Source organism: Trichechus manatus, unplaced genomic scaffold (assembly GCF_000243295.1).
Source record: "Trichechus manatus latirostris isolate Lorelei unplaced genomic scaffold, TriManLat1.0 scaffold00118, whole genome shotgun sequence".
NCBI classification, from domain to species: domain Eukaryota; kingdom Metazoa; phylum Chordata; class Mammalia; order Sirenia; family Trichechidae; genus Trichechus; species Trichechus manatus.
In genome coordinates this window covers 5274457-5291246 of record NW_004444054.1, presented here as the reverse complement: position 1 = coordinate 5291246, position 16790 = coordinate 5274457, and the positions used below count along the sequence as shown (strand labels likewise).

Here is a 16790-nt window from a genome sequence, read left to right as displayed (position 1 = left end):
GTTGTATTCAGTGCTGTAGACAGCATAGGTGACAGATGGCGGGTTCTCCCTTGTTCTCTCTGCTCGTTCTTTCCAGCTGAATGGGCTGCTCCTGGTTTGCCGGGGGTGTTGTGGTTTCTTGGGGAGATTAAATAGGCCCCTAACTCCTATCTTAAAAGTCTTGGAAATGGGCTCATTAATGCTCCCTGAAAATGACGCTTTCACGGATGTCCTCAACAACCCAGCCCTTTCCTGTTCTTTTGACCTTCTCTCATCCTTCACTGCACCCTAAACTGAGCAGCTTGCTTTGTTGTTGGCTGCTGTCAAGTCGGCCCTCAACTCATAGTGACCCCATGCCCAACAGATCAGAACTCTGCCAGGCCCTGTGTCATCCCCATGATTGGTTGCAGATCGGACCATTGTGGTCCATAGAGTTTCCATTGGCTGGTTTTCAGAAGTAGATTGCCAGGCCTTTCTTCCTAGTCTGTCTTAGTCTGAAAGCTCCGTAAAACCTGTTCAGCATCATAGCAACACACAAGTCTCCACTAACAGACAGGTGGTGGCTGCACATGAAGTGATTTGGCCAGGAATTGAACCCGGGTCTCCCACGTGAAAGGCGGGCATTCTACCACTGAACCACCAATGCTGTCCTCAAGAGTTACTTGCTGCAAGTTTCAGAATTTCCACCATTTCAGGGAAGCAGGTGGTGGCGCTCATTAGCATATTCGTCCTCTCTCTGATGTCCTCATTGCTTTCTGTTGGCTGTTGTATTCTTGTGACTGCCCTCTGTCATCTTTGTCCTGTCGCCTGCCTCCCTGCTAGCCCTTCGGAGCCTCTTCTCAACAGTGCACGGTCCTGCTGGGCCCCTTGAGTGTTTCTGGAAGAAGAATAAAACCAAACTGGTTGGTGTCCAGTCAGTTCTGACTGGAGGCAACCCCATGTGTGTCAGAGTAGGAATGTGTTCCTTAGGGCTTTCGAGGCCGTGACCTTTCGTAAACAGATCGACAGGTCTCTCTTCAGAGGTGTCTCTGGGTGGGTTCGAACCACCAACCTTTCAGCTAGTTGTTGAGTGAAAAACTTAGTGCCGCCCAGGGACTCCAGAACAAAGGAGAACACTGGAAGTGAAAACGGAGGCCACAAAACTGAGCCATGTTGTATCATGTACAATACTTGATTTTTTATGTATTTCACTTTTTAGGAGTCTGAAGCTTTATTCCTCAAGGCAATTAAAGCTAATCCAAATGCTGCAAGTTACCATGGTAATCTGGGTAAGAAAACTTTTCATTTTGAATCATACTGAAGTTCTATGTACTTCTAAGGAAATGCATGCATTCCTGTAAAATCACTGTTGGGAGAGTGATTTTTTTTTTTTTTTTCAAAATCTAGCCTGTATTGTTCTCTGTAATCTGGTTTAAAAATACATTTTTAAAAAAAATTATCCCAATAAAAATATACTCCTGTTTACAAATATTATTGCATGACTAGAACAATCCCAAAATTCCTCACTCATTTGCTCACCTTATGATTAAAACTAGGATTTTCATTCTCTGTATAAAGGATCCTAGAATGCTAAGCTGGAAAGTACGTAGGAAGTTTGTAGTCTTGCTTCCCTTTCTCGCCTTCCTTCTTCCATAATGGGCCTTCCCAGCCGAGCCTGGACCTCTCTGCTCTCTTACCAACTCTTGTGCTTTAGCTAAAGATGCAGTTATGATTACTTACTCCCGAGAATTCCTTTCTTCCATTTTTACATCTTAAAATTTAAGATTTTTAGAGCATAACATGTTGATTTTTAGAATCGTCAGTCATGAGAATATTTTTCCACCAGATGTGATCCCTCTGGACACTGTCGCTTCTCATCACAAGCCGTGCAGCATCAATTGTTGCTGTTTTGCCCTTGTAGAAAGTTAGTTTTCCTTATAGAAGCACCGTAGCAGTCAGAGGTCTATAATCCTAATAATTAGATTTATCTTCACTATCATTTTATGACCAGGTCTTGATGTTAGAGCCCTCATTTCCAGCTGGCAGCAAACAAGTGATTACTTTGCCAAAAGGTATAGAACCAAAAAAAAACCAAACCTGTTGCCGTTGAGTCAATTCTAGCTCATAGCGACCCTGTAGGACAGAGTAGAACTGCCCCCGTAGGGTTTCCAAAGAGCGACTGGTGGATTCGAACTGCCACCCTTTTGGTTAGCAGCCAAACTTTGAACCGCTGTGCCACCGGGGCTCCAAAAGCTGTAGAGAAATCTTTATTTAAATAAACATGTTGGACCTTCACGTAGCCAGGGCTTTAGGCAGTATCTGGAGGCCAGCCATGTCTGGGTGGGCTTCCTGGAAATCGAATGGCAGCGTGGAGAAACGGAATGTACAATTCTTTTTACTTCTTTATGTAATAATTTTACTGCAGGCAGATGTATCCTGTCTAGTGATATGAAGAACCCCAGGAGTAACTGGCAGTGGTTAGAAAGGCCAGTCACCAGGGAATGTGATTACAATAAATAAAGTTTGTGGTACAAACAATATTTTCTTAAACAATGATTTTTGAAAACTGTTTGCAAAGGTTCTGTCATATTTCTTTGTATAAGTGATCGGGAATGCTGCAAGTTATTCAAAAGCATTTCCAATGAAATTCATCCCTTGCTGTTTCAGCTGTGCTTTACCATCGTTGGGGACATCTAGACTTAGCCAAAAAACACTATGAAATCTCTCTGCAACTTGACCCCACTGCACCAGGAACTAAGGAGAATTACGGCCTTCTAAGAAGAAAGCTAGAGCAATTGCAAAAGAAAGACGTCTGATCCTTTTTCCTTGGTTTTTTTTTTTAATCTGTGCGTGCGCGTGCATGAGGCATATCATTAATATTATCTGGTTACATTTAACCATTTAAAAGGCCTAGATGCGGTGTTGCTTATTTTATTCTGGTTTTTTTTTTTCCTATGAAAAGAAAAAGAACATGCAAAAAGATTATAGCACCAGCAGTATACTCTTGAATGCTTGATGTGGTTTTTGCACTGAAATTGTATTTTTTCAGACAACTCGAGTGTAAATTCTGAAACTCCTGGAATGAAGTCTTTTTTAATTAAAAAGAAAAAGAGAAAAATTTATTTTGAGCGGCTTTTAGTGAAATGCAACCTGCATTTGGGATGTGAGTATTGTAGCATATAGACTGGCACTTATTGTAACAAGAAATGGCAAACTGACTCTGACAATTTATATAGATGTCAAATGTGTCTGTATATTAGAATTTTTATTTAAAGACGGGAAAGAATAAATTAAGATTTTGTTCTAATTCCTTTTTTAAAACAATATACTAGGAGCTTCGTTTGTAAGGAAATATTTATTTGTATTTTTATGTTTTGAACAGAGCAAATAATTGGATGAAGAATGAAAATTTCAACACCTAGAATATCTATATACTTTTTAGGAAGAAATTGACTCCTGCAATATTTTTTGGATTCGCCAGCTTGTGCAGTTTCGGTATATGGGAAATGATATTGTGTTCTACATAAACTGTCACTGCTGGTAACAAGTTCAAGCCCTGCTTTCGGCAGAAGCAGGAAGCATGACGTCTTAGTTTTTGTTACGTCCAGCATTAAGAGGGCTACACATCTGTGGGAGTTGGTTTTTAATGTTTTCAACCTTAAAGCAATTTTCCATTTTGCTTAAAGGGACTGCAGAAATTACTGTGTATCCACAAAATGCAAGAAGTGAAATTCCTCTCAAAAGGTGCCACATTTGGGGAGTTTGTGGTATTTTTAAGAATTGGATTATTTTCTTGTTTTATTTGGACATTGCTAATCATGTTTTTTGGTTTTGTTTTGTCCTTCCATATATGCTGTTGACCTGATGGTTTATGCAATCTCTGTAATTTCTTATGCAGTAAAATTATCACACAAAACTGGTATGAAAATGTCGGATTGCCTTCTTAATAGATGATTTTGAAGTCTGCGAACTTTGTGTCCTGCTTTCTGTTAAAATGAAATCAAAGTGACCAGTTCATCTTTTCTAGTATGTGCCTTCTATTTGCTTTTAGGAACCATTAATAGAATTGCACTTAAAGTTATCCCAGTTCAGAGAAAGGGGTGAATAGACCCTCTTAAGGTGAATTTGTGAATTCTGCTCTCACCTTTTTAGGGGCTGTCTTAATTATCTAGAGGTTAGGATCTATAACACATATTTTGGGGGGACACAATTCAATCCATAACATTCTACCCTTTGGCCCCCTTAAATTCATGTCCTTTCCACATGCAAAACACATTCACCCTATTACATCATCCCCAAAGTCTTACATCCACTCCAAGTCCAAAATCTCATTTTCTGAATCATCTAAATCAAATGTGGGTGAGACATTAGGCGTATTCCATCCTGGAGCAAAATTCCTCTTCATCTGTGAACCTATGAAATCTAGATTGCAAGTTATCTGTTTCCAAAGTACAGTGGTAGAACAGGCATGAGGTAGACACTTCATTACAAATTAGAGAAATTGGAAGGAAAGAAGGGATGACGGGCACCAAGCAAGTCTAAAACCCAGCAGAACAATGTACATTAGTTTGCAAGGCTTGAAAATAATTCTCTATTCTTTGGGACCATCTGGGCAATGGCCCCACCCTCTGGACTCTGGGTGTTGGCCGCGCCCTCTGGATTCTGGGTGGAGGTCCCTCAGCCTGGGCTTCAGCTCTGCCTTCCAGGCCCACTGGGACGGCAACTCTGCTCCCTCAGCATTGGGCAGCCCCATTCTCCGAATACGTCTGAGTGGTGATCCCACCCCCTCTGCTGCAGTAGGCCCCATTCTTCTGCCCCTTTGGCATGGCAGCCCTGCCCCCTCAGCTTTGAGTGGCAGCCCCATTCCCCTGGCACACCTTAATGGCACCCCCACAGTCTGGAACCAAGTTGGCAAAGGTCCAACTCTTTGAAACCTGGGAGGCTGTGGCCCCACCCTTTGAGATCCAGGAGACCGTGGCCCCACCCTTTGAAAAGGCCCTGCTTCCCATGTTCCTTCTAACAGTTCTACCTGATCTTCAAGCTGCTCCAGGGATGGTTCTTTTCTTTTCTTAGAGGACAACAGATGTAGCTCCTTTGGCCTGTTTTCTACCTATAGAATTCCAAGAGGCAGACAGCTTTCTTTCCTTTCATTCTTTCTCTGTCCCCTTCAGTCTAAGCTGATGGGTTTTCTGCTGTGGTCGTTGATGAGATCCATCAGTCACAGGCTTAAGCTCTTTAACTAAAGATTGTGTAGCCACATCCTTGGTGAACATTCTAGGACACGTGTCCTTAGTTTGCACAACAGAATTTTCCAAATCTTTAAGTTCTGTTGTCATTTTGCACAGTTCATTTTAAGTCCATCTCTTTCATCTCACATTTTACTGTAAGTGGCAAGGAGAAACCACGTGGTCCCTTTAAGATCTTGCTTAGAAATCTCATCAGCCAGATATCCAAGTTTATAGCTTACAAATTCTACCTTCCAATAAACATTTGAACATAATTCAGACAAATTCTTTGCCACTGTATAAAAAGCATCACCCTTCCTCCATTGTCCAATCACATATTCATCATTTTCTTTTAAAGCCTCACCAGAAGCACATTTAATGTCCACATTTCATCCACATTTCTAGAAACATTCTGTTGCTGGTGCCATATGTATTCTCTAAGACGATAGAGACTTTCCCTATGGCTCTCCTCACTTCCTTCAGAGCCCTCGCCAGAATTGCCTTTGATGTCCATAATTCTACCAACAGTCTCTTAAGGCAATCTAGGCATTTACTATTAGGTACCTTAAAACACTTCCTGCCTCTACCCATTACCCAATTCCAAAGCCACTTCCACATTTTAGGTATTTGTTATAGCAACATCCCACTCCCGCTACCAAATTCTGTCTTAGTTATCTATTGCTGCTTTGACAAAAATACCACAAGTGGGTGGCTTTAATAAACATATATTTTCTCACAGTTTAGGAGGCTACAGGTTCACATTTAGGGTCCTGGCTTTAGGGGAAGGCCTTCTCTCTGTCATCTGTGGGGAAAGATCCTTATCTCTTTCAAACTGCTCCTGGGTGATCTTGATGTGGCTTGGCATCTCTCTTCCCCCATCTCTCCTCAGCTTGTTTAATCTCTTTTATATCTCCAAAGAAATTGACTCAAGGTACACACTACACTAATCTTGCCTCATTAGCATAACAAAACTCATTCCCAAATGGGATTGTAACCACAGGCGTAGAGATTAGGATTTATAACACATATTTTTGGGGGACACAATTCAGTCATAACAGGGGCAGACCTGTGTAGAATTATAAATCTGTAACTCAAATTTACAGTGTTTGAGATACATCAAAAAAAAGAAACTGCTGTGTTTCAAACATTTCTTAAATGGTCCCCAAAATAACGGTGACAGTTTATATGTCTCTTATGGACAGAAGCTGTCTTGTTTATGCTTCTGTAGTGTTTAGCTTGGCAGATAATAGATGCACTATATGCTTTGTTGATTTTTTAAAAACAAGTTCTTTCTTTAAAACTGTGCTGGTCTTTTTAGAGTAAAGAAGAAATGACATTTCTTGTAAAAGGCCATTCAGGATTCATTTTTTTCTACTGATACTTTATTGTCAAATCAAGATGTACAAATCTGGGATCCCTTCTTACAGAACTAATTCCCTTAACGTTCACTGCTTTATCTCTCAGGAGTTCCATTGCAGCTGTTTTCTTTCCAGAGAAAACAGTCATTAATTTGATGGATATTTCAGGAAGTCTTTTATCTCTGCAGATTTTCAAAGTGTAGCACTACGGCTCTTTTCTTCCTCTTTTCCATTTTAAGGCAGCAACCCTCTTTATTTCTTGGCTTTCCTTCTCTACAAGACTGAAGTGGAAGGTTATCTCCCAACTTCCCTCTTATTTGAGATTACTTTTTAAATTTTAATGTCTTTATTACTTATCACAGTTTGGGATCTGGAAAACCAAAACAAGCATGGGTGTATCAGGTTCCTTGGGCTGCCATAACAAATACCACAAACTCTGTGCCTTAAAACAACAGAAATCTATTTTCTCACAGTTCTGAAGGCTGGAAGTCCCAATTCAGGGTGTCAGCAGGGCCATGGTCTCTCTGAAGGCTCTATGAGAGGATCCGCCCTTGACTCTTCCAGCTTCTGGCAGCCCCGGGCACTCCTTGACTTGTAGATTCATCCCTCTAATCTCTACCTTTGTTTTCACATGGCTCTGTGTCTCCATGTCTGTGTCTCTTCCCCTCGTTTTGTTTTTGAAAGACAGAGCCCCACCACCAAAGCTTTGGATATCTATGTCCGTGTTCACATCCATCCAGCTTGGATTTTGGGGTGACGAAATTCAGATTTAGTTCTTGACTCTCTCACTTAAAGCCGTGACATCATGAGCAAGTTATTTAGTATTGCTTAGGCCTAATTTTTCACCTGTAAAATGGGAATAATAAGACCGCCCTCATAGTAATGAGATAAGTAAACTTCTTGGCCCAGTAGACTCTAAATAAATGATAGATTTGATGTTTTGGAGCAGACTTAATCTAGCTTTAAATTTATTCCCTTACTCATTCAACAAATACTAAATTCTACTAGTACCAGATGGAGCCCTAGTGGGACAGTGGTTAAGAGCTACAGCGGTTTGAATCCACCAGCTGCTCCTTGGAAACCCCATGGGGCAGTTCTACTCTGTCCTGTAGGGTCTCTATGAGTCAGAATTGACTTGACAGCAACGGGTTTGGTTTTTTTTATGTGCCAGACTACCACCCTGTCTGTCAGTTTGTTGCACTGTGGTGGTTTACATGTTGTTGTGATGCTAGAAACTATGCTGCTGGTATTTCAAATACCAGCAAAGTCGCCCGTAGTGGACAGGTTTCAGTGGTGTTTCCAAACTAAGATAGAGTAGGAAGAAAGGCCTTGTGATCTACTGCCAAAAATTTGCCAATGAAAATTCTATGGAACACAATGTAATATTGTGTAATTTAATTCTGGAAGATAAGCCCCCCCAGGTTGGAAGGTATTCAAAAGACACGGTGACTGCAACAATGAACTTGAGCATACCAATGATTGTGAAGATGGTATAGGACCAGGCAGTGTTTGGGTCACCATGAGTCAGAGCCAACTCGATGACAACGAACAACAACAATGTCTCCTAGGTACTGAAAATACAATGTGAGTGGACGTGGACATGGTCTCTTGCCCTCATGAAGCTGACAGTCCAGTGAGAGACAATAATTTAGAATTAATAACTGTCAAGAGTCAGGAAAGGCTTCCCTGAGGAAGTGACTTCGGAACTGAGATTTGGTAAAGAGAAAAAAGATCACTGTAGCTAGGCCAGTGATTCTCAACCAGGGGAGACTTTGCCACCAATGGAACACTTTGGCAATGTCTGGAGATAGTTTTGGTTGTCACAGCTGAGAGTGGCATCTTGTGGGTAGAGGCTGGAGATGCTGCTGAACACTCTACAATGCACAGGATAGCCCCCACAACAAAGAATTATGCAACCCAAAATGTCAGTAGTGCTGAGGTTGAAAAAACCTGGACTAGACAGAAGAAACAGCATACTCAAAGGCCCTGTGGCAGGAAAGCCAAAATACCTGGCAAGCAAAGTCCAAACAGTATGGGGCACTTGATAGGGTTGGCAAGGGTGACTAGAGCCAAATCATGCCATGGTTTGCAGGCCAAGTGGTCTTCATCATAAGCCATGGAAGGTCTTAAAGCAGGGAAGTGGCATTATCAGATTTATGTTTTGAAAAGATCACTTTGACTGTCAGGTGAGGAAGGAATTGCTGTTGGGTGCCAGCGAGTTGATTCCAACTCATAATGACCCCATGTGATGGGGAAGAACTGCCCCATAGGGTTTTCTAGGCTATGATCTTTATGGAAACAGATTGCTAGGTCTTTCTCCCGTGGAGTGGCTGGATGGGTTTGAACCACCAATCTTTTGGTTAGCAGCCGAGTGCTTAACTGTTGCGCCACCAAGTCTCCTTGGGGAAGGAATTGGAGGGAGGCAAAGAGGGCATGAGCAGAGCCGTGAAGAAGCTATTCTAGGTGTCCAGGGTAGGACGATGGTGACTTGGTGTGGAGTGGCAGTGGAGGTGAAAAAGTATGGACGGACCTGAGACATGTTTAGGAGTCAACTTGTTGATGGATAGGAAGTGAGTTGGTGAGGGAAGGAGAGGTGTTACGGATTATCATACAATTAAACACAAATAGAAGCCATTGAGAGGGAGAGGCTGAATATAAATTAGAGCAAGCACGACGTTCTCAGAAGTCAGGATCCAAAATCATGTGGAGCTGGGCCCTAGAAAAGAGGATATAAAGCTTCTGTATGTAATGAGGTCCAGATGGGGACAGATAGAGACACATTTGTACAGCTGTACAGTTGGCCAAATCTCAGTTGGCAGCATTCATCAGTCATATGAATATCACCCTTTCTCAGCTTCAGTTTCTTCATATAAAAAATGGCAGGTAATAATAGTTAACTTAAAAAATTGTTGTGAAGATCGAGGTTAAAATCATAAAATATCTGTAGCTGTAGTGTCCAGTATGGCGGCCACTAGCCGCATGTGGCTATTAAGCACTTGAAACGTGGCCAGTCTGAATTGAAATGCGCTGTAAGTGTAAAATACCCATCACATTTTGAAGACTTGGTATGAAAAAATAACATGAGATATCTCACTAATAGTTTTTATATGGTTGTCATGTTGAAATGATAATATTTTAGATATACTGGGTTAAATATATTATAAAATTAATTTTACCTCTTTTTTTAACTTTTTAATGTGGCTGCTAAATTTGAAATTACACATATGGCTTGCTTCTGCTCACTTTATATTCCCATTGGACGGCACTACTCTAGAGCATAGTAGGAATTGAGTCTATGGTGACTAATCAGCAATCTAATTCATTAAAGGAAACTGTTACGTCTAATTATTGCAATCTGACTAATTGGGAAAAACATTTATTGGACACCTACACATTCCATGTTTCTTAACTTTGTCCCTAAGGCTTTCATAAGTGGATTAGTCAGATGCCCTTCTGACAACGGCATACAGCATGCCTATCGAGATGACATGATTACCAAATAGCCATAGCTGATGTGGGAATGTTCTTCTCTATAGAATAATTAGAGCTAATAAACGTTGAGAGAATGACCATTAGAAAAGCATTTGTTTTGTCCGCAATGACCTGATCGATTCAGGCAAAGATCAGCAATGAATAAAGCCATTCGATGAAAGGCTGATGGGCAGCTTTACACTGTAGGGACCAGGCAGTCACCAGCGGAACCCACTGGCCAATTCTGGCATTAATAAAAGTGGGACACCCAGATATTCTGTGCCTCCCACTGTGATGCTGTGTGCAGTGCCCAGAGCCACCCAAGAGGTATCCTTGCAAAACATAAACAGTTCAAGCTGAATCTAAGCAATCTTTACCTTCTTTGGGTCCTGATTTTAAATAAAATACTGCAAAATCACATTTTGCTAATAAATAAATGTTATGTTTACTGCAGTAATGGTATTATTAACCCATTGCCATCGAGTCAATTCCATGCTTAAGCATTCAGCTGCTAACGAAGAGGTCGGCAGTTTGAATCCACTGCCTGCTCCTTGGAAACCCTATGGGGCAGTTCTACTCTGCCGTATAGGGTCGCTATGAGTCAGAATGGACTCAATGGCAATGGATTTGATTTTTTTTTTCTTTAATCTTGTTTAGTATAACTGTCAAGGTCACTGGTCTTTTATCAAATCTACCTCCTCTTAAAAAAAATCAGTCATATATGTAACTCTTCATTCTTCCAGATCTCTCCATCTCTCAAGTTTCTCAAAAGACTGCAGACAGTAAGTGATTGCACTTGGGAAGTTCTCTGAAATCTAGAAGGTCATTCATTCATCCCAGGAGAGAGGTCTGAATTCCTTTCAAGCAGATACATTCTCTCGTACAATCTCATGCTGCACTCCAATTTCTTCTTTTTTTCTACCTGTTTCAGTCTGGTGATAATATTTTTTGATAGAATGCAGAAGTAAAATAAGTTTGAGATTCTGTTTATTTTTCATTATTATGAAAATAATAATAGGTAACAATTATTGACAGTTCACAACCCTGGTGGCACACAGTGGTTAAGAGCTGTGGCTGCTAACCAGAAGATCAGCAGTTCAGATCCACCAGCCACTCCTTTGAAACACTATGGGGCAGTTCTACTCTGTCCTGTGGGATTGCTATGAGTTGGAATTGACTCAACAGCGACAGGAATTGACAGTTCACAGTGTGCTGGCACTTGACATTCATTACTTTATTTATTTTTATGACAACCCAAAAGGTAGATGGTAGTAGTGTCCCTAGTTCGGTGGTGGAGGAACCGAGACTGAGAGGACTTAAGTTACTTGCCCAGTGAGAGTGATGGAGCCGGGACGTGTGCCCCATTTGACTCCAAAGCCAGGACACTCAGTCCCTCCAACAGCATGAACTCTTGGTTCTAGGAAGCAAGTCCATCAACAACACAAAAAATATTTTTTATAGTCAACTCTGCTCATCTTTCCTGACAAAACTCTTACAAAGTTACCCCATTCATGTTGTCCAGGGGTAAATCATATTGTCATCTTTTGTACACATCTTTTAAATAGCTTTGCTTCATGGTGAACTTCCTGGTTTTGTTGCATGTTTTAGGTATCTCCTCATCTTTTTCCTCCCTGGAATCACAGTCCAAATTGCGTTTTTGACAGCCTCCCTATTGTCTTCAGCTGTTACTTGTAGAAATGTGCCTTCCTACAGCCTGGGGTCCATGTCTAGCAGTGCCTGCCAACCTGTTTCTCTTTTGGCTTTTACAAACTGACGTGCGTGGTCACTTGCCCCACAGTAGCTATTGTTTTCACTTTACCAATCAACTTCCAGTTATTGGTTAGAAATAAGTTGTTCCTGTTATCTCTTACTCTAAAACTTAGTGGTTAAAGTAACAACAATAATTTATTTTGCTCAGCATCAGCAAGTTAGGCTGGGATTTGTTCCCAGTAGTTCCTCTCTGCTCCATGCATTGTGAGTGGGGGTGGCTCAAAGGCCTGGAATCAGCTGAAGACCTTCTCACCCACATGTCCAGTAGTTAGTTGAACCAAAACCAAACCAAACCCGTTGCCATCGAGTCAATTCCAACTCATAGCGACCCTGTTGGACAGAGTAGAACTGCCCCATAGGGTTTCCAAGGAGCAGCTGATGGATTCAAATTGCTGACCTTTTTGGTTAGCAGTCAAATGCTTAACCACTGCGCCACCAGGGCTCCTCCAGTGGCTGAGGCAGTGGCTATGGGCTGCAACCTCCTCAGGAGCTGAAACCTTGAATACCAACACCTGACCTCTCCATGTAGATGCTTGGGCTTCCTCACAGCATGGTGACTGGAGTCCAAGTGCATCTGTTCTAAGATAGCTAAGCAGAAGCTGTATCACCTTTTCTGACCTAGCTTCAACAGTCACATAGTGTCTTCTGTCATAGTTACAGGTCCATTCAGATTCAAAGGGTGGGAACATAGACCTCTCTCCTTATGAGGAGGAGTGTCAACATCACATTGTAAGAACAACATGTGGAATGGGAAATCTTGTTACAGCCAGCTTAGAAGATACAGGTTCCCACATAGATCTACAGTAGCCAGTTAACCTTGTAACTAGTCTAGTCTAGTCTTTGGAAGTTGAAAGGGTCAGTAAGGCAGGTCAGCATCTTGATAGAGGCTCTGCTAAATAGGACATCCAGCAGATGTCCAAATCCCTGGAGCACCCTTCGCTGACCCTGTGTTACGTCAGTGCCATTTTTATGATTTGTATTTCCCCCACCTGACCAACCAGATGGTACTAAATGCCTGCAGTAATATCACAGCTCTCCATTTTACTTTTTATCCTCCTTAGTGAGCCTCTACCCCATAGGGTTATGAATTTCCACACAGGTGTCTGTGTTGTTGACTAGCATCCCTTCCTCCCTCAGCAGTCTCTCTGTTTTAATGGAGTGTAGCTTTTCAAACCCAAATCCATCTTGGCTCACATCCTACAACACTTTGGACTGATATCACCTATATTGGATTGTTTTTACTCTCTTGTTAAGACTTTTTTTTTGTTGTTGCTTTTTATTTTGAGATAATTGTAGATTCATAGCAGTTGTAAAAAAAAAAAAAAAAGTAATACAGAGATGCCATATACCCTTCACCCAATGGAAATATCTCATATTAACTAAAGCACAATATCACAACCAGGAAATTGACATTGATTCAACCCACTGACCGTATTCAGATTTATTTCACTAGTTTTGCATGCGTTCATGTTTGTGCATACATATTTAATTCTGTGCAATTTAATCCCACGTGTAGATTTGTGTGACCACCACTGCGATTAAGATACAGAATAATTCCATCACAGGGATCCTTCATGCTTCCCTTACGTTATTACTTTTTTCAAAATATTTTCATGAGCACCAGTTGTATGCTAAGCAGTGTGATAGCTGCTGAGGATACAAGGGAAAACAAAATCAGATAGATCTCTGCCCTGTGGAGCTTACAGCCTTATGGTGTCATCCAGATTGGGCACGTTGGGATAGCCATCTACGAGTAAGCACTGTTAGCAGCCCCCATTCCACCATACTTCTCGGGGAATCACCGGGTCCCTCAGGTGCCCATTTGTTTTTTTGACACTTGCTGCTTACCCAAGTATCACAGGTTTATCAGGGCATTTTTTTCCTTCTATGTTCAAAGTTCTCCGTCAGTTGATGATATCCTCCCCTACACACACACACAGAGGCACTAAAATACAGAAACAAGTCACATTTTTTATCTGTGTTATAAGGACAGACATATTGGTTTAGTTGCCTCTGCTTCCTCTTTTGTGCCTCACATTTATGGTAAAAGCTTCATCAGTAGACATCCCGGAGAAACGGGGAGTTATACTGAGGCATAAACCCCATTGAGGAGTCACTAGCAAGGACATAGATAAGGTGAAATAAAGATGCACTTACCATACTGGAGGAGTCCCTAGGTGGTGCCTCAGAAGAAAGTCCTGGCAATCTACTTCCAAAAAATCAGCCATTGAAAACCCTGTGGAGCACAGCTCTACTCTGACACACATGGCGTCAACTCAACGGCAACTGGTTACCATACTGGCTCAAGGATCTCAAGAATAGGGTAAACTTGATTTTCAGTAAAGTGAGACATTTAATATTACTTTAAATATTCACTAATAAACACCAAATATGATTATTTAATATTACAGCCCCATTTAGAAATCCCACAGTCTTATATCAAGTTATCTCCCCTATGTCTGAAATTCTACCAAGAACATACTAATTTAGGCCATGGTTTCTTTTCCGATGTTTTCCACAAAACACAAATAGGAAGCTGGTCTCTTGTTCAAATAGAAGGATTAAGGGCCCCATGTGGGACCATAGGGTTGGGATGAAGGAGACCAGGAAAGATAATGGTGGAAGCAGGAACCAAGAGAATGTATCTAATGCTAAGGCTCTTAACTGGTTCTATCATGTTCCAATCTCTTTTCTTTAAATTTATAGAAATCACAGTTTATTTTAACATTGGCTATTTCTGAGTAAAAAGAAAATTTATTTTCTGGTAAAAACTGGGGAAGAGAGGGACTTTTCACCTTCTACTTTGTAATTCTCTGTATTATTTGAAATAAACTATTCCCTGTTGAAAGGACTTTGACCACTTGTCAAAAACCAGCTGCCCATTCTAAAAAAATAAACAAACCAATCCCATTGCTATCAAGTGGACTGCAACTCACAGTGACCCTATAGGACAGAGTAGAACTGCCCCATAGGGTTTCCAAGGAGCTGCTAGTGGATTTGAACTGCCAACCTTTTAGTTAGCAGCCAAATGCTTAAATCACTGTGCCACCAGGGCTCCAGTTGCCCATAGATGGATGGATTTACTTCTGGGTTCTCAATTCTATCCCATTGGTCTATGTGTCTGTCATTGAACCAGTACAAGGCTGGTTTGATTACTGTGGCTGTGTAGTATGTTTTGAGATCAGGAAGTGTAGGTCTCTACTTTGTTCTTCTTCAGTATTGCTTTGGCTATTCAGGGTCTCTTTCCTTTCCATATAAAGTTGGTGATTCGTTTTTCCATTTCAGTAAAGAATGTTGTTGAGACTTGGATCAGGATTGCATTGTATCTATAGATCGCTTGACGTAATTTTTCTTTTTAAATAAAAGGACTACATGTGACATCACAAAGAAATCTGTTTCCAAGAGAGTTCTTTTCAGGAGAGCCAGGTATCTGTAATAAAGCCACGGTAAGTTACTTTGATGGAAAGGGGAGACTATAACAGAAACTCAAATCAGAAAACATGGTTGCTAAATCACTTTGCATGACAGAGGAGAGAGGTGCTGGGGAGACTGGAGGCTCCAGAGCAAAGCTGAGAAAAAAGAACTGAGGAGAGCAGGCGCGTTTTTCAGATTGTTGAGGATGGGCATGCAATATAGATTTCTGAACTGCACCTTCACGTCTTCACTAACGTGTATACTGCTCACAGATGTTTGTGTGACTCTCCTGGTGTTGTTAGGAAACAGCTAACATTTGTGCTGCATGAAGCTTGGTTGTGAAAGGAAAATCAGTGTGACACCTGGGTTTTGAACCCCAGTTTTTCCATTTACAAGTTGTATTGTCTTAGGCCAAAGTAAAGTATTATAATGACATGTGCAAAGACCTGGAGTTAGGAAACCAAAAAGGAAGAACACACTTGGCATTTCTCAAGCTGAAAGAAGTGAAGAAAAAATTCAAGCCTCAAGTTGCAATAGTGAAGGATTCTATGGGTAAAATACTGAGTGATGCAGGAAGCATCAAAAGAAGATGGACAGAGTACAGAGTCACTGTACAAAAAAGAATTGGTCTACGTTCAATCATTTCAAAAGGTACCATATGATCCAGAACCAATGGTACTGAAGGAAGAAGTCCAAGCTGAACTGAAGTCATTGGTGAAAAGCAAGGCTCCGGCAATTGACTGAATACCAATTGAGATGTTTCAACAAATGGATGCAGCGCTGGCAGTGCCCATTCGTCTATGCCAAGAAATTTGGAAGAAAGCTACCTGGCCAAATGACTGGAAGAGATCCATATTTATGCCTATTCCAAAGAAAGGTGATCCAACCAAATGGGAAAATTATGAGACAATATCATTAATATGACACGCAAGTAAAATTTTGCTGAAGATGATTCAAAAGCAATTGCAGCAGTACATCAACGGGGAATTGTCAGAAATTCAAGCTGGATTCAGAAGCGGACGTGAAACCAGGGATATCGTTGCTGATAGCATATGAATCCTGGCTGAAAGCAGAGAATACCAGGAAGATGTTTACCTGTGTTTTATTGACTATGCAAAGGCATTCAACTGTGTGGATCATAACAAATTATGGATAACATGGTGAAGAATGAGAATTCCACAACACTTAATTGTGCCCATGAGGAACCTATACAGAGATCAAGAGGCAGTTGTTTGAACAGAACAAGGGGATACTTCATGGTCTAAAGTCAGAAAAGGTGTGCGACAGGGTTGTATCCTTTCATTATGCTTATTCAATCTGTATGCTGAGCAAATAATCCAAGAAACTGGACTATATGAATAAGAACAGGGCATCAGGACTGGAGGAAGACTCATTAACAGCCTGCATTATGCAGATGACACAACCTTGCTTGCTGAAAGTGAAGAGAATTTGAAGTACTTAGTGATGAAGATCAAAGACTACAGCCTTCAGTAGGGATTACACCTCAACATAAAGAAAACAAAAATCCTCACAACTGGACCAATAAGCAACATCATGATAAACGGAGAAAAGATTGAAGTTGTCAAGGATTTCA

At 41.1% G+C, this 16790-nt stretch overlaps 1 protein-coding gene and 1 non-coding gene across 2 annotated transcripts in view; one reads left to right on the top strand and one right to left on the bottom strand.

Moving 5' to 3' along the window:
- The window catches only part of TMTC4 (transmembrane O-mannosyltransferase targeting cadherins 4), an 83177-nt gene extending 79298 nt beyond the window's left edge, over positions 1–3879 (top strand). Inside the window, exons 15-16 of the mRNA XM_023738527.1 lie at positions 1178–1247; positions 2626–3879. Coding sequence (XP_023594295.1) covers positions 1178–1247; positions 2626–2774 — 219 coding nt within the window. The 3' untranslated portion in view covers positions 2775–3879. The remainder of the gene's footprint in view (positions 1–1177; positions 1248–2625) is intronic.
- Positions 555–625, bottom strand: TRNAE-UUC (transfer RNA glutamic acid (anticodon UUC)). Its single transcript has one exon. It is a non-coding gene; the product is annotated as a tRNA-Glu (tRNA).
- Positions 3880–16790: the final 12911 nt, after the last annotated feature.